This window comes from Macrobrachium nipponense, chromosome 25 (genome assembly GCF_015104395.2).
Source record: "Macrobrachium nipponense isolate FS-2020 chromosome 25, ASM1510439v2, whole genome shotgun sequence".
Lineage (NCBI taxonomy): Eukaryota > Metazoa > Arthropoda > Malacostraca > Decapoda > Palaemonidae > Macrobrachium > Macrobrachium nipponense.
Genome location: NC_087214.1, coordinates 64,685,860 through 64,710,246, shown reverse-complemented (window position 1 = coordinate 64,710,246; position 24,387 = coordinate 64,685,860). Strand labels below are relative to the sequence as shown.

General features: G+C 39.0%; 1 protein-coding gene across 2 annotated transcripts; it reads left to right on the top strand.

Annotated features, from left to right (window-relative positions):
- The first annotated feature begins 4,647 nt into the window (after positions 1-4,647).
- Positions 4,648-17,629, top strand: LOC135199470 (uncharacterized). Of its 2 annotated transcripts, none has more exons than XM_064227558.1 (5): positions 4,648-5,182; positions 11,897-12,056; positions 12,277-12,508; positions 12,843-13,049; positions 13,913-17,629. In XM_064227558.1, exons 1-5 carry the CDS (start codon positions 4,815-4,817, stop codon positions 14,713-14,715), a joined length of 1,770 nt encoding a protein of 589 aa, XP_064083628.1. In that variant the 5' UTR covers positions 4,648-4,814; the 3' UTR covers positions 14,716-17,629. The 2 variants fall into 2 exon arrangements, with proteins under 2 accessions (XP_064083628.1, XP_064083629.1); XM_064227559.1 differs by having other exon boundaries at positions 4,649-5,182; positions 12,843-13,034.
- The last annotated feature ends 6,758 nt before the right edge of the window (positions 17,630-24,387 follow it).

Here is a 24,387-nt window from a genome sequence, read left to right as displayed (position 1 = left end):
CTTATTTTTTTTGGTAAGAGAAAGTACCTCTTTTATTTTTGGTAGAGAAAGTCTCTTTTATTTTTTGGTACTAGGAGAAAGTAGTACCTCTGTTATTTATTGTAAGGGAGGACCTCCTTTATTTATTGGTAAGGGAGAAAGTACCTCTCTTATTTGTTGGTGAGGGAAAAGTACCTCTCTTATTTGTTGGTAAGGGAGAAAGTACCTCTCTCATTTGTTGGTAAGGGAGAAAGTACCTCTCTTATTTGTTGGTAAGGGAGAAAGTACCTCTCTTATTTGTTGGTAAGGGAGAAAGTACCTCTCTTATTTATTGGTAAGGGAGAAAGTACCTCTCTCATTTGTTGGTAAGGAGAAAGTACCTCTCTTATTTGTTGGTGAGGGAGAAAGTACCTCTCTTATTTATTGGTAAGGGAGAAAGTACCTCTCTTATTTGTTGGTAATGGAGAAAGTACCTCTCTTATTTTTTGGTAAGGAGAAAGTACCTCTTTTATTTTTTGGTAAGGAGAAAGTACCTCTCTTATTTATTGGTAAAGGAGAAAGTACCTCTTATTTATTGGTAAGGGAGAAAGTACCTCTCTTATTTGTTGGTAAGGGAGAAAGTACCTCTCTTATTTATTGGTAAGGGAGAAAGTACCTCTCTCATTTGTTGGTAAGGGAGAAAGTACCTCTCTTATTTGTTGGTAGGGAGAAAGTACCTCTCTTATTTATTGGTAAGGGAGAAAGTACCTCTCTTATTTGTTGGTAATGGAGAAAGTACCTCTCTTATTTTTTGGTAAGGAGAAAGTACCTCTTTTATTTTTTGGTAAGGAGAAAGTACCTCTCTTATTTTTTGGTAAGGATAAAGTACGTCTGTTATTTATTGGTAAGGGAGAAAGTACCTCTTATTTATTGGTAAGGGAGAAAGTACCTCTCTTATTTGTTGGTGAGGGAAAAAGTACCTCTCTTATTTGTTGGTAAGGGAGAAAGTTAAATCTTAGTTTTACCAGACCACTGAGCTGATTAACAGCTCTCCTAGGGCTGCCCGAAGGATTAGATATTTTACGTGACTAGGAATCAATTGATTACCTAGCAACGGGACCTACAGCTTATTGTGGGATCCGAACCACATTATATCGAGAAAGGTATTTCTATCACCAGAAATAAATTCCTCTGGTTCCGCGTTGGCCTGGTAAGGGAGAAAGTACCTCTCTCATTTGTTGGTAAGGGAGAAAGTACCTCTCTTATTTATTGGTAAGGGAGAAAGTACCTCTCTTATTTGTTGGTAAGTTAGAAAGTACCTCTCTTATTTGTTTTTTAACGGAGAAAGTACCTTTCTTATTTGTTGGTAAGGGAGAAAGTACCTCTCTCTTATGTTGGTAAGGAAGAAAGTACCTCTCTTATTTATTGGTAATGGAGAAAATACCTCTCTTATTTATTGGTTAGGGAGAAAGTACCTCCCTTATTTGTTGGTAAGGAAGAAAGTACCTCTCTTATTTTTTGGTAAGGGAGAAAGTACCTCTCTTATTTATTGGTAAGGAAGAAAGTACCTCTCTTATTTATTGGGAAGGGAGAAAGTACCTCTCTTATTTGTTGGTAAGGAGAAAGTACCTCTCTTATTTATTGGTAAGGGGGGAAGTACCTATCTTATTTTTTGGTAAGGGAGAAAGTACCTATCTTATTTATTGGTAAGGGAGAAAGTACCTATCTTATCTATTGGTAAGGAAGAAAGTACCACTCTTATTTATTGGTAAGGGAGAAAGTACCTCCCTTATTTGTTATAAGGGAGAAAGTACTCTATTTATTGGTAAGGGGAAAGTACCTATCTTATTTATTGATAAGGAAGAAAGTACCTCTCTTATTAGTTAGTAAGGAGAAAGTACCTCTCTTATTTATTGGTAAGGGGGAAAGTACCTCTCTTATTTGTTGGTAAGGGAGAAAGTACCTCTCTCTTTTTTGTAAGGGAGAAAGTACCTCTCTTATTTATTGTTAACAGAGAAAGTACCTCTGTTATTTGTTGGTAAGCGAGAAAGTGTCCCTTTTACTTGTTAAGGGAGAAAATATCTGATGCTGTTGATAAGTGAGAAGGTTCTTTTTGTTGTGAGAGAAACTCTCTTCTATCTTCAAGGACGCGATTGTTTCTCTGACTTGTTAAAGGTGAAAGTGTAGTGTCTCTCTCCCCGTCAAATGCCCTAGGACAGACAAACGCAGTCTAAGCTGACAGGCAGCAGAGAGGTCAGCCAGACGAACATTTTTTAAACAGCTGAAACACAAACATTCTGAATTCTAGAAGTCGAATGAAAAAACGTCACAAATAAACTTTTGACACAATCTAGCACATCTAGAGGTAAGGCAAACAATGCACAACGTCCATACAAAGCACAAACGTTTGCAGATACAAACGCATTGACAAACAGTTGATCAGACAACACACAATGTCGCGTACAAACCCTCATGAACAAACGCCCCCGACTCACGAGCTAAGTAGGAGTTGTTAAAGAACTTTGAGTGTATTTGTGAGAACAAGTACGTTGTCCCAACAAGTGACACGGTATAATTCACAACATTGCAATTCTGTACTGACTGAAGCAAGCAACATAAAACTGACAAAAGCAGAATAGAGACACAGTGCATTGATCTACTACTAAGTTAGCAGAGGGAAAAAAGCAAAAAAAAATAAAGACAGTTCACTGAAACAAATAAACACAAACTTACCTACTGAAACAAAGAAACAAACAAAGATTAGAGATAGTACATGCTCGGTCAATGCAAAAACAAACAAAAGCAAAGAAACAAACAAAGAGTAGAGACATTACATGCCCGGCCAAAACGAAAACAGACAAAACAAAAACCAAGGAACAAACAAAGAATAAAGACTGCACATGCCCACCCAAAACGAAAAAAAAAGAAACAAACAAAGGGTAAAGACAGTACTACATGCCCACCCTAACGAAAACAAACAAAGAAAGATCCTCTCGCGGTTTTTTTGTTTGTGTCGAGAGCGACAGTGTCTGTAATGGTGTCTAATGCTTGTCGTCAGGGGAAATGGATCAAACAAGGGAGACGACACAAACAAACAAACAAACAAGACGAACTTGCACAAACCGCAGTACTGAGAAAAGCCGTGTTAGACTTCATCATCGTCGTCGAGACGTACTTTCCCGAGAAGAAGGAGAAAGGAAGAAGTAGGTGAAGAAGAAGAAAAAGAAAGTGATGATGAAGAAAGGAAGAAGAAGAAGAAGAAAGAAAGAAACGAGGAAAGAATGAGAGAAAGTGGTGAGAAGAAGAAGAGAGATGAGAGAGTCCAAGAGAGAGAAAGGAAAGGAGAAAGAGAGATGCAAAAGCGAGGACAGTGCAGAAGAAAAATTTTTGGAAAGAGAGACAGAGAGAAAAGAAAGAGGAAGGAGGGGGAAAGGGGGGGGGGGAAGAGAAAAGGCAAAGAGGAGATGAGGGAAGGAAGAGAGAGAGAGAGAGAGAGACGGGGAGGTGAGAGGGAAAGGTAGAGAAAGGTAGATAACTGAGAAAAACAGACTGAGTTTGGGAACGAAAGTAAGAGAAATCAATTAACGTAAGAAGCGGGGAATAAGAGAAAACACGAAAGGAGAGGAGAAAGCGACAGGGAAAAAAGAATGAAATGGGGCAATGATAAAAAGTAAACAGAAAAATGAATACGAAAACATAAATAAGAATCAAGAGAAAACAGTGACACAAACAAATGAAAGAAAAATTGAGAGATTTGTGACGACTTCTGATAATAATAATAATAATAATAATAATAGTAATAATAATAAATAATAATAATATCTACCATTATCATTACTACCAGTGGTCGAAGGACTCTGTTTTTATGCTATTGTTGCTTTAAAGGGTCACCGAGTCTTTTTACTATTACTACTCCATCAAGTAGCAGGATAATACCATCACTACTACAATCAGAATATTACCATCACTACTACTATTATGTCAGCACAAAGTAGCTAGCACACAAGTCCCACTACAACAACTCCAGAATTCACAACCCACAACAGGAGGAGGTCATGGCTGCCGTGAATGAAGAGAGGTCGCACCCACGTAACTGCTGTGAGTGACTTGAGACTACTGTTATATGACCACCGGGAAGGGCGCCTACTACCACTACTACTAATACTGCTACTGCTACTACTACTGCCGCCTTCGAGTGTCTGTGTGTGTGTGTGTTCGACGTGAGCCAAACGGCAAGTGATGATTCCTGCCTGGAGGAGGTGCACCTCCTCATGCCTCCTTCTGCCAAGACGGATTCGTGGGTGGGTGGGTCCGTCCGTCCGTCGGAACAGGTGGCATGTGTCACACACCTGCATCCTCTGCCACCGATACTGCAGCAGCAGGGTCAGGAAGGTCTCCGGTCCGGCAGCAGAGGTCTTCGGGAGGAGCCAGTGCCATGCCAAGGCCCTACTCCTCCTCCCCCTCCTCCTCCCACCGAGGAGGGGAAGGGGAATGGGGGGAGGGGGTTTGCTGACTGGCCAATCGCGCCCTGGAGACTCTTCGACACGACTTTCGAGCCAATGGTGTGGAAGCCGAGCGTCCGAAGGTCGTGGGAGATTGGTAGCAGAGGAGAGTGGCCCCGCCTTCCCCAGACGAGTCGGAACGTATAAAAGTGTGGAGATCGGCGCCCGGTAGATAGACTTGTATCCTCACGCGTACCGTAAGGAAGACCTGTGTGACTCTTGAAAACTGGTTACTCGCAGAGATAGAGAGAGAGAGAGACGCACTCACCTAACGAGAGAAGGAAGGAAGGAGCAGGACTCCTAAACACACACACCTTCGCATTTTTATCACACCTCAGTGCAACGAAATCCAGGATGAAGAGCAGTCGAGTCGTCTTCCTCCTGACGCTCGGTGTCGTCGCCTGGGCAGTCGCGTCCGAAGCCTCGCCCCTCGACTACAAACACATCTACGACGACGACGATTACGTCGCCGAGGAGGAGGAAGGGGAGGAGGTGGACGGGGAAGAACAGCCCCCTGAAGAAGGAGAGCTCGGCAGCAGCCCTCTGCAAGAGCAGCCCCTCGCCCCTCCCGAACAGTCCCCGCCGTTGCCCTTCAAGGAAGAAGAAGAATATTACGGGGAAGAGGGCGAAGAAGAGTATAGAGACCGAGAGTTCGGACGAAGTGTTTACGATAAGGTCACGCCCCCTACTAGACCTTCCCCTACCCATGACCCACTGGACGAGTAAGTACTGACATCATCATGTTATTTTGTCGATTGTTTTTGTTTGCTTGCCTCTCTCTGTCTCTCTCTCTCTCTCTTTCTCGTTAATTAATGTTGTTTCAGTTTTGAGTGAGTTCTCTCTCTCTCTCTCTCTCTCTCTCTCTCCTCTCTCTCTCTCTCTCTCGCTTCGTGGCGAATTTAGTTTGTTTGTTGAAATCTCTCACACCATTCATAATTATGTCTCAAAGGTCTAAACGGTGGCTCTGTAGTCTAAAATATCTTTAGCCTTAAAATGAGTATACTATACTCAGCTGTGCATGCTTAGCAAAACGCAAAGAATTATGTATTTGGTGTTGCATTATACTTGTATAAAATGCCCATTCACGTGTTGTACTGGTACATGCATGCATCTGGTAGTTCCTGAATTCACATTATATACATACACATTCACATCATACATACATAATCGTCACTGTATATTATTATTTGTTCCCTTCTCGAAGAGAATATAAAGGGTAAAGCATTACGGAAGTAATGATCTATTAGGAGTAAGATATGTAACAAATAAAATTGAAATTAATGAAATACTCACAAGAGGATGAAGACATTGGGTTAAAAGTAGTGGTTACAATTTATTTTACTACTTTCCTAAGTAAGTTTATAATATATATATATAGTATATATATATATATATATATATATGTGTGTGTGTGTGTGTACTATATTTATATATATATATATATATATATATATATATATATATATATATATATATGATGTTAAAAATGGGCAGATTATAGTTTTAATTTTTTTGGCCGCAATTGGAAATTATATATTTCCCGACATATACGTTATGTTCACTTTTCGATTGTTTTTATTTTCAAGTTCATTCGGTTGCATAATAATTTTTATTTTTCGGTACAGTTTTGTTCGAAATTTGTTGTTTTCAGTCATATCCGTTTCATCATTTTAATCCTTTTAAGTTTTCGTTGCACTTTTTCGAAAATTGTCGTTTTTCAATCATATCTGTTTCATCATTTTAATCCTTTTTTCGTTGCATTTTTTTCGAAATTTGTTGTCTTCTGTCATATTTGTTTCATCATTTTTCCAAAATCAGTTCCCACGTAGCGTTTTGCTAAAAGTCATTAAAAAAATTGGCTAAAATAGGCCGATAAATTTAAATTAAAAAAAAAAAGCAGTATAAAAAATAATTCATTATTGATCAATAATTTTTGGGAGTTTTGCGCTAATTTTGATATCTGATTTTATATGAAAAATAATTTCAAAAACTGCCAAGAAATAGGGCAATGAATGTAACATAAAAAGTGTTGAAAAATAAAAGGAAAAAAAATTAATACGCATTTTTTATCAATTTCTGCCAATCTTTTCCCATGTAGCTTTGGTTCATATTAGAAAGGAATTCAATCGTCTTCCGAGTCAATTACCACCGAGATTTTCGCGCGCGCGAATATTAATAAAAGAATAAACAAATGGAGGCCAACTGTAACGACAGAACTCATCGTAATCATATAGGGGTTTCCCGCCACACCATTTACCAATTGCGAGTTTCTTAGTACTAAAGTGTAGTCTTCATAGGTTTTCGGCGAATTCCAACCCCATTCCGCGTCTGGCTCTCTCTCTCTCTCTCTCTCTCTCTCTCTCCTCTCTATCTCGCTCTCTCTCTCTCCTTTTTCCCCTCTCTCTCTCTCTCTCTCTCTCTCTCTCTCGTCAGATTAATTCCAGCTCATTAGCTGAGGCCTACTACACTATACCTTTCATCGCCCTGAGAATTGGGGTGCGTCCAGGGCCTCCCTAAAATGTCTTTTTTTTTCCTATTTTGAAAATCACCAACACTTGGATAGTAAAAAAAATACAAACCATCAGTATGGCAGCACTCAACCTTCTCAAAAATCGACAACACTATACTAGGCGAGGTTGGCCTGAAAGAAAACAAAAAAAAATACAAACCATTCATATGGCAGCACTCAGCCTTCTCAAAAAGAAAAAAGAAAAAGTTGTGCCGTGTACTATACACGTTTCGAACGCGGTTGGGAACAAATATATAAACCGTCCGTATGGCAACACTCGTCGATGGGGGAGGTGATGGCAGGGGAGAGGAGGGAGGGAGGGAGACCCGATGCACATTCTTGACTGAGCTCAATGTTACGACACAACCCCGAATTATGACGCTTACCACCACTGGGGCGTATTGTGACATGTTTGCAACGCCCGTCACTGTCAGCTCGAAGCAAAACAAAGATGTTTGTTTGTTTTCAGTTTTTTTTTTTTTCTTTTTTTATTGTAAGGATTGTTTTTTTAATATGTTTTTGCTTGCGTTGAGGAAAGCAGGACATGAATGGAGAGTGTGAGTGTGTGTCGCCATGGCGATACTATCTCTCTCTCTCTCTCTCTCTCTCTCTCTCTCTCTCTCTCTCTCTCTCTCTCTCTCTCTTCTGCAAAACTTTCCCTCTCCTACGCTACATTCCTCTCCTTCCCCCCTCCACCCTCTCTCCCTCTCTCTCTCCTGTAAAACTTTCTCACTTGTAAAACTCTCTCTCTCTCTCTCTCTCTCTCTCTCTCTCTCTCTCTCTTCTCTCTCTCTCTCTCTCTGTCAAAACTTTCTCTCTCCTCTTCTCCCTCTTCTTTATCCCTCTCCTGCTCTCTCCCTCTCTCTCTCTCTCTCTCTCTCTCTCTCTCTCTCTCTCTCCAAGTTGAACGAAATTCCTGAGAAGTATAGAATCTATTGTAAGTTCATCTTAGCCATTTTGCTAAGCCATGTGACGAAACGTGTGTGTTTGGAGTGTGTGTGGACTTGGGGTAGGGGGGGGAGGAGAGCGATGGGGAAGTGGTTAGTGGAGGGTGGATGGGAAGGGGGTTATGAGAGCAGGCCAAAGAAGGATCTCCCCCCCCCCCCTCCTCCCCTCTCGCCTTACAGCATATTCTAGAATTTTATCCTTGTTGGAGACTACCTCTCTCTCTCTCTCTCTTATTCTTTTCCATTCTTAAATCTCCACCTCTCTCTCTCTCTCTCTCTCTCTCTCTCTCTCTCTCTCTCTCTCTCTCTAGTAAAATTGTTCATTTTTCCCATATGATTCACTATGAAGAAACTTGCCGGATTTATTAAACAAAATATCCAATAGCATTAACGTAGAGAAGTCGCCAAGCGAGAATCACTATGAATATCCCAGAGGATTTTTAACCATCATATATTCAAGACATATTCGTCTCCCTTTTGATATGCGATTTATTTTAAGTATACAATTTTTAAACAGAATTCAGTCAGTCAGACAGGTGAGTGAATGATTTCTACAACGGTAATTTTGGATAAATTCTCTCACTTTCATTTTTAATAATTTCCTCAGCTTGAATTCCATATTATACCTCGACTGTCAGCGGGACAGCAGCAGCTCGTACTTTGTTTCAGAGAGAGAGAGAGAGAGAGAGAGAGAGAGAGAGAGAGAGAGAGAGAGAGAGAGCAATAAACGGAATCAGTCAAAACCTAAGATCAACAGTTACGATTGAGCTTAATCGTAAACTGTAAGCAAATGAAACATGACAGTCACTGTCATCTCCTCTTCCAGTGAGGTCCCTGGATCTTCTGGAAACTTATGATGAGATACAAACGGAAGAGTCTGGCAGTTGGTAACAGGCACCAAGTACAGTATATAATGGCAGGCGACGATGATGATATATCGTCGATAGAATATACAAATAGCTTTCAAAGCCTTTTGTTGCTAAGCATTGCATGTATTTGTTTGTATTTTGACAGGGCTGCGTGTAGAGAGAGAGAGAGAGAGATATTTTTTTTTTTCAGCTTCTCAAACAAACACGTAAGGCCTCAAATTCTACATTTATTACCAGGGCTTTGATTATCAACGGGATGACTTATGGAGCCGATATCGTACCTCTCTCTCTCTCTCTCTCTCTCCCTATACATATATACATAGCAGATGAGGGGGACTATAAAACGCCGCATCTCGTGACCTAAAACCAACCAAATGACTTGGGGTGATGACTCGGTTTCGTCACCTCACTCGGGCTGACAACGCCAAGCCGCTGCTATCTCTATCTATCTACTCTCTACTATCTGTCTGTCTCCCAGGGGCGCTGGTCAGCAATGTGGAACCTGGTTTTACGGTTGTTTTCCATAAGAGTGAGTCTTTTTTTTTTAGCCAAAGGATGTTTTCTATAAGACCAAGTCTTCTAGAAGAATGTGTCTTACGCTAGAGAAGTGTATTTCGATAAAACTGAGTCTTTATCTGCCCGAGGATGTTTGCTATAAGATTAAGTCTTCTACTAGAGGAAGTCTGGTTTGTATAAGGATGCGTCTTATGCAAAAGACAGTCTCTTCTATAAGAATGTCTCTTATGCTAAAGAAAGTCTCTTCTATAAGAATGTCTCTTAAAGAGATTCATCGTCTATGTGGCAGCAAAAGAAGATCTGCAAAAAAAAAAAAAAAAAAAAGATTACGCATAAACAGAACCTCTTATGGTCTGTATCCTCTATAGAGCGCGTCGGATTCTTAATTTATTTTTTTCGTGCTTTTTTTCCCTCCGCCCTCAGATCTTAAAAACCTACTGAGGCTAGAGGGCTGCAAATCGGCATGTCGGTAGTCCCTCCTCTAGTCATCAAACCTACCAAATTGCAGCCCTCTAGCCTCAGTGGTATTTACTTTATTTAAGGTTAAAGTTATAGAGCCATGATCGTGCTTCTGGCAGCGACATATAGAACTGGCCACCGTAAGAGATATTCTGTTTTCGGTGGTCTTGATTATGATGCGGTGTAGCGGCTGTACAGAAAATGCGATTGCGCCGGAGGAACTCTAGCCGCAATCAACAGGGCCTCCTCAGGACCTCATCTGAGACTATTCATCAGTTCGCAGTATATATATATATATATATATATATATATATATATATATATATATATATATATTATATATAAACATATACATATATATATATATATATATATATATATATATATATATATATTATTGCCTTCTACTTTCCTTTTGCCAGACGTTCAGACATCTTCAGTTGGTCCGGGATCCGTCTTACACAGGTTGCGATAACTTGTAGATAGAGTTGGTTAGCAATAAATAAAAAAAAAAAAAAGAAACACTTGTTGCGTACTGGCTGAATGTCTTTTCGGTTTTGTTTAGCTGCCTTCGTTGTGTATTTTGATCAAGTCATTTCAGAAGCCGGTTAAGACGTCATATAAACACGTACATCTATATATATATATATATATATATCTATATATATATATATATAGATTATATATATATATATATATATATATATATGCACGTACAGCAACAATAACCATCCCAAGTCAAAGTTTTGCCTTCACATGTTGATCCTGTATCACATTCCACTAGCAATTTAGTTCGGTATCTTTCTTCTTCTTCTTCTTTCTTCTTCTTTTTCTTTGCTTTCTTGCTTGCTGTTGCTGCTGCTGTACGCCTTCGTCATAGCTGTCAGCCCCTCACCACCCCCTCCCTCCTCACCCATCCCCCCAAACAAACCTCCCCCCCCCTCCCTTGGCCTCTTGTGGAAGGGAGCGAGAGAGAGAGAGAGAGAATGCGCAATGCGAGCGGATTTTTCTTTTTCTGGTCTCAGTCACAACAGTCGTTCAGAACGCTGTTCTTTTGTTTTTGTTTTGTTTTTTTTTCTTCTTCGTCATCTCGTCTGTCTGTCTGTCTTCATGTAATCTGTACCCCCACCCTAAGTCTTGTTGTAGATTCGTGGATATACACTCTCCCTCTGTGTGTGTGTGTGTGTGTGTGTGTGTGTAATGTGGTTTGACAAGGCGTGCGTGGTGGTGCGTCCCTCTGTAAGTTGTGCGCGAGATAAGATGATCATGTAGTTAGGGAATGTTGAAAGCATTCACGTCCAACTCACTGTTTGAAGAAGTGGAGGAGAAGGAGGTGGTTTCGTGGCCTGAAAGGCACGTGGAAATCGCATAGCCTACCCTGCCGTGTCTCTCTTGCCCCATTGCCCGTGCCCCGTCACTCCTCAGCAATTCCGTCTATTTGTTTCGACTTTCAGTGGGCCCGTGTTTTGCTTGATCTTGATTTTTGTTTGTTTTTTGGTTTTTTGGTTTTGGTTTAAGTGGGTGAGTAAGGAAGGGGGCATTGTTTATATAGTTTTTAGGTGTCAGCTTTCTTGGTGTCTGTGCATCTGTCTCTGTCTCTTTCTGTCTATTAATATATAATATATATGAATGTATATACATATAGCCATCTAACTCTTTATTTTCCCAGCCTCCGTGGCACTGAAATAAAATGTTTGTCACTGGTTGTAAATATTATGCAGAGCTGAAAACTAAGAAATCAGCCCTTACTACTTTCGAAATAGCTCGGATAGATATGTTGTGATTCGAGCCAGTAGGAAATAATTCTTTCTATCTCTTACACACACACACACACACACTTATATATGCTTAAAAATCACAGTAGATGCACGTGACTTCCTTATATAAGCAAATACCACAGGAAAATGACAGGTCGGTACCAAGCGCTTTCTCGTGTTTATTCAGGAGAAAGCGCTCGCTACTGACCTTCTGCCTGTCATTTTCCTGTGGTATTCGCTTATACATATATACTATATATATATATATATATATATAATATATATATATATATATATATATATATATATCTTACTTGGATCTGTGCAAGCAGCCCTTATTCATATCTCTTAATATCTCTTATCCTTCTTCTCATTTCAGTGCCAGAAGCATGGCAGTCCTGACCATCATGGAAAGAATTCTTGTGGCCCTGGGACCCAGTTTTGTGGAGACGCTGCCAAAGGCTCCCACCAACAGCACGCTCGCTACGGTGCCCACGCCCATCAACATCACAGCAGAGCCCTGCCCCTACGTTTACAAGGTGAGGGTTGAGAGTTGGTGAGTCTTAGCGATAGGTAATCAATGATTAATTTGAGCATTATTGTTAGTGTGGAGGAAAGCGTACATCGAAGCTTTTTTACTGTTTTAGAAGTCCAAGATTGATTAGGTTAAAGCCTGTCTTGTGGCATCTGCCCTTCACCTCCTCCAAAACAAAGATTGAGAACTGGAACTGAGACCCCCCACCATCCTTCTCCCCACAGAGATGTTCATCGCAGACCTCGTTCCCCTCCTGTGACATCCCCCACAACACAGACCCAGAGGTCTGGGCTGAGCGCTTCAACCTGTACTTCAACCTCTCCACCGATTTCGACAAGATGGACATCATCAACGCCACCCTCCGTCTATACAAGAACAACTCCATCCCGCTGCTTCACCCGAAGCCTCTGCTCGTCAAAGCTTACGCCTACACCCGAAGCCTCACGAGGAAGCGATGTAAGTATCCCAGGCAGAGTCGGTTGTATTGTTGTTACAGTTCAAAATGTCTAGATCGAGCCAGGATTGACGTTAACTTGCTGTGAAAGCTTCTCCAGACTGAATAAGTAAAGAAAAAAATGAGGCAAAGGGCTATGGCTCCTTAAAGTTGCAGTGTAACCTCTCTTAGCTGTCCCTGAATTTGGGAAAAAATGGGTGAAGCTAGGAATGTTAAAGAGGTGTTGAATATCTAGTTGAGCTGAATCCATCAGAGTTGAAATGAAGCACTGAAAGAATATTATTGGTATAACCTTACTGCAATGTTCATTCACCTTTGTTCTTTCCTCCAAACCAGCAAGGACAATGCTTGTGGCCGAAAACTCAGTCTCCAGTGATTACACTGGTTGGGTCACCTTGTCCATGGACAAGATTGTCAGGCGTTGGAAGAAGGGCCGCAACAACCACGGCCTCCTGATCACGGTCACTGACGCCCATACTGTCCCATGGGACGCTTCCGACATCTTCATCATCATGAGCTGCTCCTCCGGTAATAACAAAAACAGTGCGTACCACCCCCCTGCTTCTGCTGTATTGATTGCTCTTACCTTTAAGACACTGAAGACGCTTGATGGAAACATGTTGTGTGCTGCCTCGCTTTTATCTCCCGCCCAGCGCTAGAGCTGTAGGCCGGAATAGCATATTTTTAAAATCTCTAAACAAAAATGTTTCATAACAATGCCTCACACATTTTTTAACAACTTACTTGGCTTCCACTACGGAACATGTTTCCACCTCAAGAGTGCTTGCAAAGAAATATGCAAAGTTGCTTTTCCAAAAACCAGGGCATATGATGTGCTTAGCATTCAGCCTAGCAAACCTTAACTACTAAAGATGCTTTCTGCCAACATAATCGGAGAAAAACAAGTCTTTTCATCCAAAAGTCACAGAATCTACAACATTATTGCTTGTGCAGCAAATGAATTTTGGCAAATTAGCTGGTTGTTCTGAAAGATGACCAGAGAAGTGAAGTCCTCGCCATTTTTATGCTCATGTCAAATTTTGCATGAAATTCACTCCTAAAGAAAGAAATCTTATCTTCAATGGCTATTGCTTAAGCGTTCTCCCCAGAGGCTTTCATTCGTGCTGAGATAAAGTATCCGTTTTTGTGCAGACTTCAATATTGATATTGTGCTGCATGTTAGCCCCCATTATTAGCTTTCACTTTTTATTCTATGTGAAGTTGATCAGCTGTGAAATGGTGGCAGATAATATGAACTTCATTTAGCCATCTTTGATTTGTCAGATTTTTTGCCATAAAGTTTGAACCATGGAAGCTCAAAAGAAATGCACACTGTCCTGAAAAACAATTCAGTTTCACCAGCATAAAGTAAAGTGATATATTATGTCTTATTTATTTTTCTTCAGGTCTGGTTCCTCTGCCTTTTGAAGTGCAAACTGACGAAGTAGGCCAGCGTTATCCAGCTCTGAATATCCGTCAGGGGAGTCCAAACGATGATTTCCCTTTAACCACTGTCAGTCGACCTCCTTCAAGCCCAAGACCTCCTGTCCCAACTGAGCCACACATACAGTCAGATGACCCAGATGTGTATGATGATGAGTACGATTTTTCACAGATGCCATCCCACAGGCAGTCTTCTAGTGGAAGCCATCCAGGTATGGGCCACGTTGAAAGAGACCATCTTACTAAAATGCATGGCAGCCATCCTCGTGCAACTGGGTTTCACAGAGATAGTCCTCCCAGTGGCTTCTCATTTGATTCAGATGTAACACATGGAGATTCTCTTCCAGTTTCTGGGCATGGCACACGAAGTGGCCACAAGCACTCTTCTAGAGTTACTCATGGGACGCCTCGACGGGATATGTCTGATGGCCCAGCCTTCGCTCGCGCAGCTGCAACTAGTCACCATGACGGCAGCCCTCACCACAGTAGTAGTAGTGTTTCACATCACCAGAATCCAGATCATTCCCAGAAGGCTTCTGTAGAACATCACATTGAATCCAGACACCAGATCACTCCAGCTCCTCTGGAGGATACCCTTCACACCCAGTACTCGGAGGAGCAGTTCCTTCTTGGTGAGCCAGTAACCCACACCACGACAGAGTCGAGCCGTCCTCATCGCCAGCGAGATTCTGGGTCCACTAAAGAATACCGCCACCGCAGGAAACACAATCACCAGCGGCATGGCAGCTCGACTGCAACACTATGAAGTAACTCTTCATTCAGGCATAAACCCTCAGGATGCCAGGACTGCTTGATATTGGGGAAGTAATGCCCCACCTTTATCATGTGCTTCCTGAGTCTTAATTCTGTAAATACTACAGCTGATGCTCTAGTTCCTTGTCCGCTTTATTTATGATTGTGATTGTGCAACCCTAACGTGAGGTATCAGATCCTATTGTATTTTCTGTGTTTATGAATGCCACAAGTCCGGTAAGAAAAATATTTTATTTCTTAATACTTTCGTGCATGTGTGTGTATGTATGTGTGTATGTAAAAAGACGAGTCATAGTGTTGTGTAAACAGTTAGAGAAAATTGGTAATTGTTTTTATAAAGTTGTATGTCTTCGTACACTTACAGAACGCTGAAGATTTTCAGAATGCTGCATTCAACCAGTGATCTCCACTGGGGGAAAATGTCTATACTGGTTTGTTAAAGTCAGCTGAGAGTAACTGAATTAACAAGTGCCATACTGTAAGTCATCTAATTATGACTGAGGGTTTATTAGACATGCTATGGCCAGCTGCCAGTAAGTTTCCTATGATGGTTGAGGCTCTTGATGCTTCCTTATTTAGTTCATGTGACTTTGTCCCAGAGCGAATCGTGCAGGTAACAATAGCATATTCTCTGCGCCAAGCTTTTGCCAGTTTTCCATCATACTGTGTGCTAGCTTTTAGGATGGGTTAGATGTGTATAGATGTAAATATAAATCTACTGATGATTATTTCCAGAGGCTTGAAAGGTGCTATGATTAAGGGACAACTGCCATGTGAGCTGAGTGGAGGATGGTCACACTGACTGAAGTGGTCCCAAGTTCTGTCAGAAATTGTGTCGAAGTGGCACCGTTGTCCACTCAGCTTCAACATGTTCTTGACGCCATCCACTTACCTGTTAATATTTTTATTACATTAAGTTAGTAGAGAGCATTAAAAAAATTAGGCATATAATTCATATTAGACCTAAGTTGCAGAATGATTATGTATATATATTATTAAGCATTTTTACATGACCAGGGTAGAAATTAGTTCACTATGTTTAAACGGGTATTACAGTCAGTTAATTGCCAATACAAAAGTACCTGCTTTGTGTTTTCCAAGTTGTAAGACGCACCCGCCATTTTCCAATTCCCCGCGTGACCGCCTCGGTCACAGATGGCGCCACTGCATTTACTTTTGTTAGAACGACACTGATGTTGGATCATGTTTTGTTTCTTTGGTTCATTTTGGTTCTCTTTCTGTAGGATTTCGTATTGCTCCAATTGCCAGTTCAGCAATAGCACTGATTGCTTGTAAAGTTAACCGATCTTGCTGTTTTCAGCACCTGTACTGAACGTGAACTGCTGATTTCCAGAGGTGTCTCGCATCTCGTTAGTTCCACTGTCAGTTGGGAGTGGCACACTAAAAAGAAAGTCCTTATTTATGAGGCAGACTCTGACGTCGTCACTGCTAGAGTAAGAAAACTGTCTCGTGCAAAATTGGTCTGTGAAATCAGTTACATTTGTTGTTAGTCTGGTGTTTACAGTGGAAATAATTGTGGGTTCTCCATGATTCACTCGGCGTATCACTGCTGTTGACGATTACCTCAAGACGAATGAGCTGGAACCTCCTTTAATATAACTGAATGTTCACATGGTGCTTCACTTGGTTAGGTTATAAAATTGGGTTCGGAGGACCTGTCGTTACACTGCCTCACAGTCTCGCGCCCGTCAGGCCACGTACATATATACCTGAATGCTCCACCTAGATGGAGTTTATCCTGTTCAATCAAGTACTTAAATAGTTTGCTCTGTAAAACTTTTCAGTGTAAGTTATTCTTTTTGAAGTGTTTCTGCTACCTAGAAGTAATACTTGAGTTTGCAATATCTGTATGACAGGGCTTGCGTTCATTTTTTTTTTTTTTTCAAGAGTACCCGCTAACTTCAGATTTTTGTTGTCTTCTGTACCCACTGTTTATTTTGGGATATCGTTATTCCACCAGCCTCAGCAATGTCGTCATTTCCAACGAGAAATCATCTCCCTTTCTTGGGGAACTGCCAAGCTGCCAGAGAGAAAGAGAGGGAGGGCGAAAGAGGCTTTGCTCTACACTGATACTATTATATGCGCTAGGTAGGACTGTGTTGGAGAAAGGGGTACTGTCCTAGAATGTGTTGATGTCCTGTGAAGTCTTAGTGTTAATGTATATTCATTCTGCATTTTTGCACAATATGAGAATAATGATAATAATAATAGTAATAATAATAAAAGGGAGCGTGTTCTGAACGTAAAGAGAATTACTGTAAACGATTTCCTGAAGCAGAAACGTGGTTTTTATCATTTTTTTTTTCTTAAGTCATTGGAGGCTGAAGTTACTGGACTCTTTGTGTTGTTATTAAGGCTAATAATGATGTACAAATCAACAAATAGAAGCTAGTAATTGGGTTTCCTTTTCGAGTCAGCAAACGTGAAATGATGATATACGCAAAATAAAAAAAGTAACAAAAAAGATGTAAACATAAAATGTGATATATAGGCTTATGTGAGACTCCTTAAAAAAATGAAAAAAAAAAGAATGAAAAATAAAGAGGTCTTTCATATAAGTACCCTTGACATATAAGTATGAATAGATTCAGCAGCAAAGGAGCAGATGGCTTACCATTATCACCTCTTAATGTTAATATTGATATACTCTGTTATTTTAATGCTTACAACAGGCATATATTTATTACTCTGTTTTACAAAACATCACCTTTTTATATACTACTGTTGCCGTTCGACTGGATGATTCCTGTTCTTCTTCTTCCCATCTTTCCGCAGTCCTATAGATGTGTATTGTAAAACTGTGTATATAGTAATGTTGTTCGGGGTGTAAATATACAATAGATTTATTTTATTTCATTAAACTAATTTTCTAGCTACCGATACAAGCGTGTTTCATTCCCTTACCCCTGGAGGAGATTGTATGATTATAAGTAGCGTATTTTGCTACGATCTCAAGTAGTATACTTCGCTATGGCTATATGATTTTAAGTAGCATATTTTGCTATGAATTCAAGAAGTATACTTTGCTACGGTTGTATGATTTTAAGTAGTATATTTTGTTACGAATTCAAGTAGTATATTTTGCTGTAGTTATAAGTAGCATACTTTGCCATGATTTTAAATAGCATACATTGCAATGATTTTAAATAGCATACATTGCAATGATTTTAAGTATCATACTTTGCTACGAATTCAAGTAGTATACTTTGCTCTGATTTTAAGTAGCATATTTTACCATGGTTTAAAGTATCTTACATTGCTATGATTTTAAGTAACATATTTTGCTATGATTTTAAGTAGCATAGTTTGCCAGGATTTTAAGTAGCATACTTTGCTATGATTATAAGTAGCATACTTTGCCATGATTTTAAGTAGCACACTTTGGTATGACTCTAAGTAGTATACTTTCAAGAAGCGTACTTTGCAATGATTATAAGTAGCAAACTTTGGTATGATTTTAAGTAGCAAACTTTGCCATGATTTTAAGTTGCATACATTTCTATGAAATGAAGTAGTATACTTTGCCATGATTTTAAATAGCATACTTTGCTAGGTCCACGGTTCGCTCCTGGCCTACTGTTTATCACTACACCCAGCCACAAGTGGGCTCTAGGAAAACAGGTGTAATATTGATACATCAGCACTTATATAAGTATATCTTATATATTTTATACAGCTTTATACTCCAACTTATCATCAAACATCATTTATTAAGTTTCATGAAAATAAGTTTCATAACGGGAATTAAGGCGCCCCCCCCCCCCCCCCCCGGCCCAAAGGGGATCAGAAATGAAATGTGATCAGTCGAATTTCTGACCAAGTCAAGATACGGGAAAATTTTTATTCGAAAACATTATCGAATTTTGCAGTTGAAAACGTCAAGGGCCTGTGTTTTAAAATGTGAACTGGACGTTTCTATTTCGTTGGCAATCGTTATTATTCAATGATCTAACAAACTACGTCTAGGCTATAGGCTAACCAAACCTAGACTAACTTAACCTAACCTAACCTAGGGCAGGGTTGCCAGATTTCCAAGACTAAAAGTTGCCAATGATTGCTAAAAAAAGTTGCCAAAAGTTGCCAACCCCTTTATCCACTAATAACCCTTGATTAATTTATCCAAAAACATCCTTTCTTTTATACATTTTCTCATAGTTACCTGTGCATTTGCCATAGAATGAGAGAAACTTGAATTTCACAGGGTATTATACATCGTTGTGTTGAACCTTTGGACTAATAGTAGTTCTCGATTTGCATTTATTATCCCAGTCAGGGGCGTCATTTTGGGGGGAGGGGTTGGGGGGCAACTGTCCCCTCGAGACTCAACTTGGCTCCCCACAAACTTCAACTTGCTCCCCTCACGCCCCAAGCCCCAATAAGTAACAACAGCTGATTTTGCATTATTCCTACCAAAATTCAAATGTGTCAACACATTAAGTTATATCTATCTATCTATTAGCTACCAGTGAGGATGAGATAAATAAACAGTAGTGGGAGTCTATAGATTTTGTTGAAATACCTTTTGTGTCAATGATAGGGCTTAAGCCATACACGTTATATCTTTATTTTGAGGCAATGTCAAGGCGTAGATCTACATATAAAATTCTTATATTTTGAGACAATGACGGGGTATGTGCCTACACGTCAATTTCTTATTGCAAATAGTTTTCTACCCGTATCTGTTGGAAATAGGGTACCTTGTTACTAATATAGTAGTTTCAAGTTGAAACTTTCAACTCCTCGATATATAATGTATATGCTTAAAGTGGAATGTACACTTATAAGCAAGAGCACATACACATACATGCGTGGATGGCCAAATCTTAGGACTGTCTCAGCCTTACACCAACTATCAAACTGCTTTCAATGAACTATACTAAAAATATATTTACTAAAGGGATCAATTTTATTGCTGTGACGAGTAAATATAAGGCTGCTGTAGCGTTTCTATGAGAATGAAGGCTATGGTAGGAAGGCATCATAAGATACTTAACAAATTAGAAAAATGTATGACAGCTGAAAGTTATGTATGAGATGATTCAAACCAGTCTGCGACTGCGAGTAGCCAATGATCAATTTGGTTTTGGGCATTCTTTATTGTGAGTCTCTCTCTCTCTCTCTCTCTCAATCTCTCGTCTCTCTCTCTCTCTCTCTGCAGATGCAGATTCAGACACAAAATGAATAATTATGATGAAGGAAGATCAAATATTATGGAAAAGTTGGATTTTTTAATGTCAGAATTTCTGGAAATGAAAAAAAGAACAACATACCAGAACAGGAAAGAGACATGGGAAAATCCTTATTACTACCAGTATTAAATGAAGGAGAAAACACGCAAACCATCATAGTGATGAATGCGCAGGGTTTAGTTACGAGTAACTCAAAAAGAAAAATAGAGTACTTAGAAGAACTAACCCAAAATGAAAAGAAAATAGATATAATGAATATAAGTGAAACCTGGTATTCCCAAGAGACTGGGAATGATGATCAAATAAAAGGGTTCCAAACTTATAGATCAGATAGAAAAAATAGGAATCAAGGGGGAACCGCAATATATGGGAAAGACAAAAAACAAGGAAAAATATATGAGAAATATAGTAACTCAGAATGTGAACTAATAGCGGTAGAATTTGAATCTGAAAAATTGATGAACATAGTAATATATAGACCTCCTAATACTAAAGAGTTTGACTTAATAATTGAAAAATTGGATGATATATGTAGAAATCACAAGGACTGGACTATTCTCCCATCTGGTGACTTCAACTTTCCTTTCGTAGAATGGAAAGAACGAATAGGAGATTGTGGTTGTACTTATACATATAAAAAAGAGAGTAATAGTAGTGCAGAAGATAAGAGGCAATTTGAAAAGCTATTAGATATGCTACTAGAATACAACATTCAACAAATAAATCACCTGCCAACAAGAAAGGAAAATACTTTAGACCTAGTATTTGTGAACGAGATGAATTATGTTAAAGAAATAATAGTTTATAATGCGAATATTTCAGACCATAATGTCATAGAATTAACAGTTCACTCCAAAGCAAGTGAAAATAGAGATAAGCAAGAAATGAAAAAGTGGGAAGGATATGGAAAATACAACTTCTACAGTAAAAATATAAAATGGTCAGAAATTAATGAAGAATTAAACAAAGATTGGGATAACATTTTCGTAAGTGATGACATAAGGGTAAATACGGAGATATTATATAAAATATTGGAGAAAATAGTGGAAAAATATATACCGAAGAAGAAAAGTAAACATCATTCATGCATACCAAGAGACAGAAGGATCTTGTTCCAGAAAATCAGAAAGTGGAAAAAAGGTCTTGCAAAAGAAAAAAAATGCATGGAAAGTTATAGAACTAAAAAGTAAGATAGAAAATGCAGAACAAAAGATTATACAATCAAAAGAAAATGAAAAACGGGACTTGGAAGAAAAAACCCTATTAAATATCAAGCAAAACCCCAAACTATTATACTCATATGCGAAGAAGATGAATAAAAGAAGAATAGAAATAGGCCCTCTGAGAATTGAAGGGAGATTAACGAATGAAAAAAAGGAAATTTGCAACATACTGGCAGAACGATATAAGAGAGAATTCACCCCTAGAATAGATAATGAAGATAATGATATAGAAGTAAGGGATGAAAATAGTGAATATTTAGCTGACATAGATATTAATGAAGCTGATATTGTGCAGGCTATTAATGAAATTAAAAATGGAGCTGCTGCAGGGCCTGATGGAATTCCTGCTATTTTGTTAAAGAAAGTAGTTAATTCTATCGCAAAGCCACTTGCAATATTATTAAGACAAAGTGTAGATACAGGCAAGATTTATGATGAGCACAAATTAGCATATATACCCCTACTTTCAAAGTGGATCAAGACTAGAGGCAAGTAATTATAGGCCTGTGAGTCTAACATCACATATTATGAAAGTGTATGAAAGGGTAATGAAGAAAAATATTATGAAACATTTAATAAAAAATAATTTGTTTAATAAAGGACAACATGGTTTCGTACCCGGAAAAAGTACACAAACCCAACTGTTAGTCCACCGTGAGAACATATTCAAAAATATGAAAAGCGGAAATGAAAACAGATGTGGTTTATTTAGACTTTGCAAAAGCTTTTGATAAAGTAGACCATAATATATTAGCGAAGAAAATTAGAAAACACAATATCGTGGATAAAGTAGGAAGATGGTTAAAAGAATTTTTACACAACAGAAAAACAGATAGTTATTGCAAACGACGAGAAATCGGATGAAGTCAAGGTAATATCCGGTGTGCCGCAAGGTACGGTGTTAGCTGCAATACTGTTTGTTATTATGATTGAAGACATAGACAATAATGTGAAGGATTCGGTAGTGAGTAGTTTCGCAGATGACACAAGAATAAGTAGAGAAATACTTGTGATGAAGATAGGAACGCTCTACAAAGAGACCTTAACAAAGTATATGATTGGGCAGAGGTAAATAGGATGGTATTTAACTCTGATAAATTTGAATCAATAAATTATGGAGACAGAGAAAGAAAGCTATATGCATATAAGGGACCTAATAATGAGACCATCACAAATAAGGAAGCAGTTAAAGACCTTGGTGTGATGATGAATAGGAACATGTTATGCAATGATCAAATAGCAACTCTGTTGGCAAAATGTAAAGCAAAAATGGGAATGTTGTTACGGCACTTCAAAACAAGAAAAGCTGAACACATGATTATGCTTTATAAAACATATGTTCGTAGTCCACTTGAATATTGCAATATGATATGGTACCCACACTATCAAAAGGATATTGCACAAATAGAGAGTGTACAAAGGTCCTTTACAGCTAGAATAGAAGAAGTTAAGGACCTAGACTACTGGGAAAGACTACAATTCTTAAAATTATATAGTCTAGAAAGGAGAAGAGAACGCTACATGATAATTCAGGCATGGAAACAAATAGAAGGAATAGCAGAAAATATCATGGAACTAAAAATATCAGAAAGAGCAAGCAGAGGTAGATTAATAGTGCCCAAAACTATACCAGGAAAAATAAGGAAAGCACACAGGACATTAATCCACTACGCACCAGCATCGATAATGCAGCGTCTATTCAATGCGTTGCCAGCTCATCTGAGGAATATATCAGGAGTGAGCGTAGATGTGTTTAAGAATAAGCTCGACAAATATCTAAACTGCATCCCAGACCATCCAAGATTGGAAGATGCAAAATATACCGGAAGATGTACTAGCAACTCTCTGGTAGACATTAGAGGTGCCTCACACTGAGGGACCTGGGGCAACCCGAACAAGATGTAAGGTCTGTAAGGTCTCTCTCTCTCTCTCTCTCTCTTTGTTGTTAGGAGAATATTCTAGCGCAGAGAATAGGAGCATATTCTAGCGCAGAGAATATTCATAAAGATCTTGATTACTTTTAATTAAAGCATTACTAAATTTCAGTTAACAAGAGTAGGCAGATCATTCTTTGCGCCTATATTTTATGAATAGGTCTATGTTTATTCTGCAATGTTAGGATACCATATGAAAAAATTTCGAAGACACTACAAGCACTATAACAGCAGCAACAAAAACAAGAATAAACACAAGAACCAAAATAAAACAGTTTAATATAAGATAGGCCTATATAATTCAAATGTCATAAGCTGCGTAAACCGACAAAAAGGCATACACCCTTATAGGTCTATGTCAATTTTTATGATCCTGTTATCTCGAAAGGAGATACTATACACACAGCAATAAATCACTTACAATTCTATGAAATCAAGCAAAATATCACAACAACTCTCCAACACAACACAACAAACGTGGCCGTGCCGGCAAAAACGTCGTTCTTAATCCTTCATTACTCAGGTCAGACTTTGTATTGGCAAAGAAGTTAATTTTAAACTACCCTGGCTGTGTTAATAAGCGGCAAAGTATAATTGTGGACTTTGCAGTAGAAATTTTGTAACAGTCATTCAGAAAAGCATCCATATAATTTTGATAACCGAAAGTTGCCAACAAGTTGCCAATTTCGGTGGTAGTTGCCTACCACAAAATTCCGTTGCCAACCACCTCAGAAAGTTTCCAATTTTCAGGATTTTGGCACCAAAGTTGCCAACTTGGCAACCCTGCCTAGGGTACGAGGTCCTTACCTACTGCTTGTTATTAGCTTGAAAGCAGCCCACAAACTTACTCTGAATTAGAAATATCAATGGGGCTAAGGTCCTTGTAATTCACTGATTTTGTACCCCCACCTCCCACCCGAGACCCTCCCTTCCCCCCAGATAAAACCGTTTTCACTCTGTGGTCCCAAAAACGAATGCTATAAGGGTGGTGTCTACTATCTCTACAATTAGGTACTACTCATTTCCTAAAGCAGCAAATGTCAGAAATATTCGATGCACTCATTAAAACGTATGAAAATTATGTTTTAAAGTCCACAATGCAATCATGTTAAATTAAATTAATACAGAAGCATATATAACTGTATTACCTGTATTAAAGAAAGCATCTAAATGAGAAATTTAACGAAAGTACTGCTGGAGGAAGATCAATGTGAATTCAAACAAGGACATGGGTTATGAAGATTTAAGTTAGCTATCCCTTTAAATGATAAAATTCTCTGGTAAATGAGAGAAAACT

What these genes read in the sequence shown, in the direction of transcription:
- LOC135199470 (XM_064227558.1), top strand. Translation starts at nt 4,815, where the DNA reads ATGAAGAGCAGTCGAGTCGTCTTCCTCCTGACGCTCGGTGTCGTCGCC. An exon ending in ACCCATGACCCACTGGACGA is followed by an intron (nt 5,183 to 11,896) that starts GTAAGTACTGAC and finishes TTCTCATTTCAG; the next exon opens with TGCCAGAAGCATGGCAGTCC. An exon ending in CTCCGGTAATAACAAAAACA is followed by an intron (nt 13,050 to 13,912) that starts GTGCGTACCACC and finishes ATTTTTCTTCAG; the next exon opens with GTCTGGTTCCTCTGCCTTTT.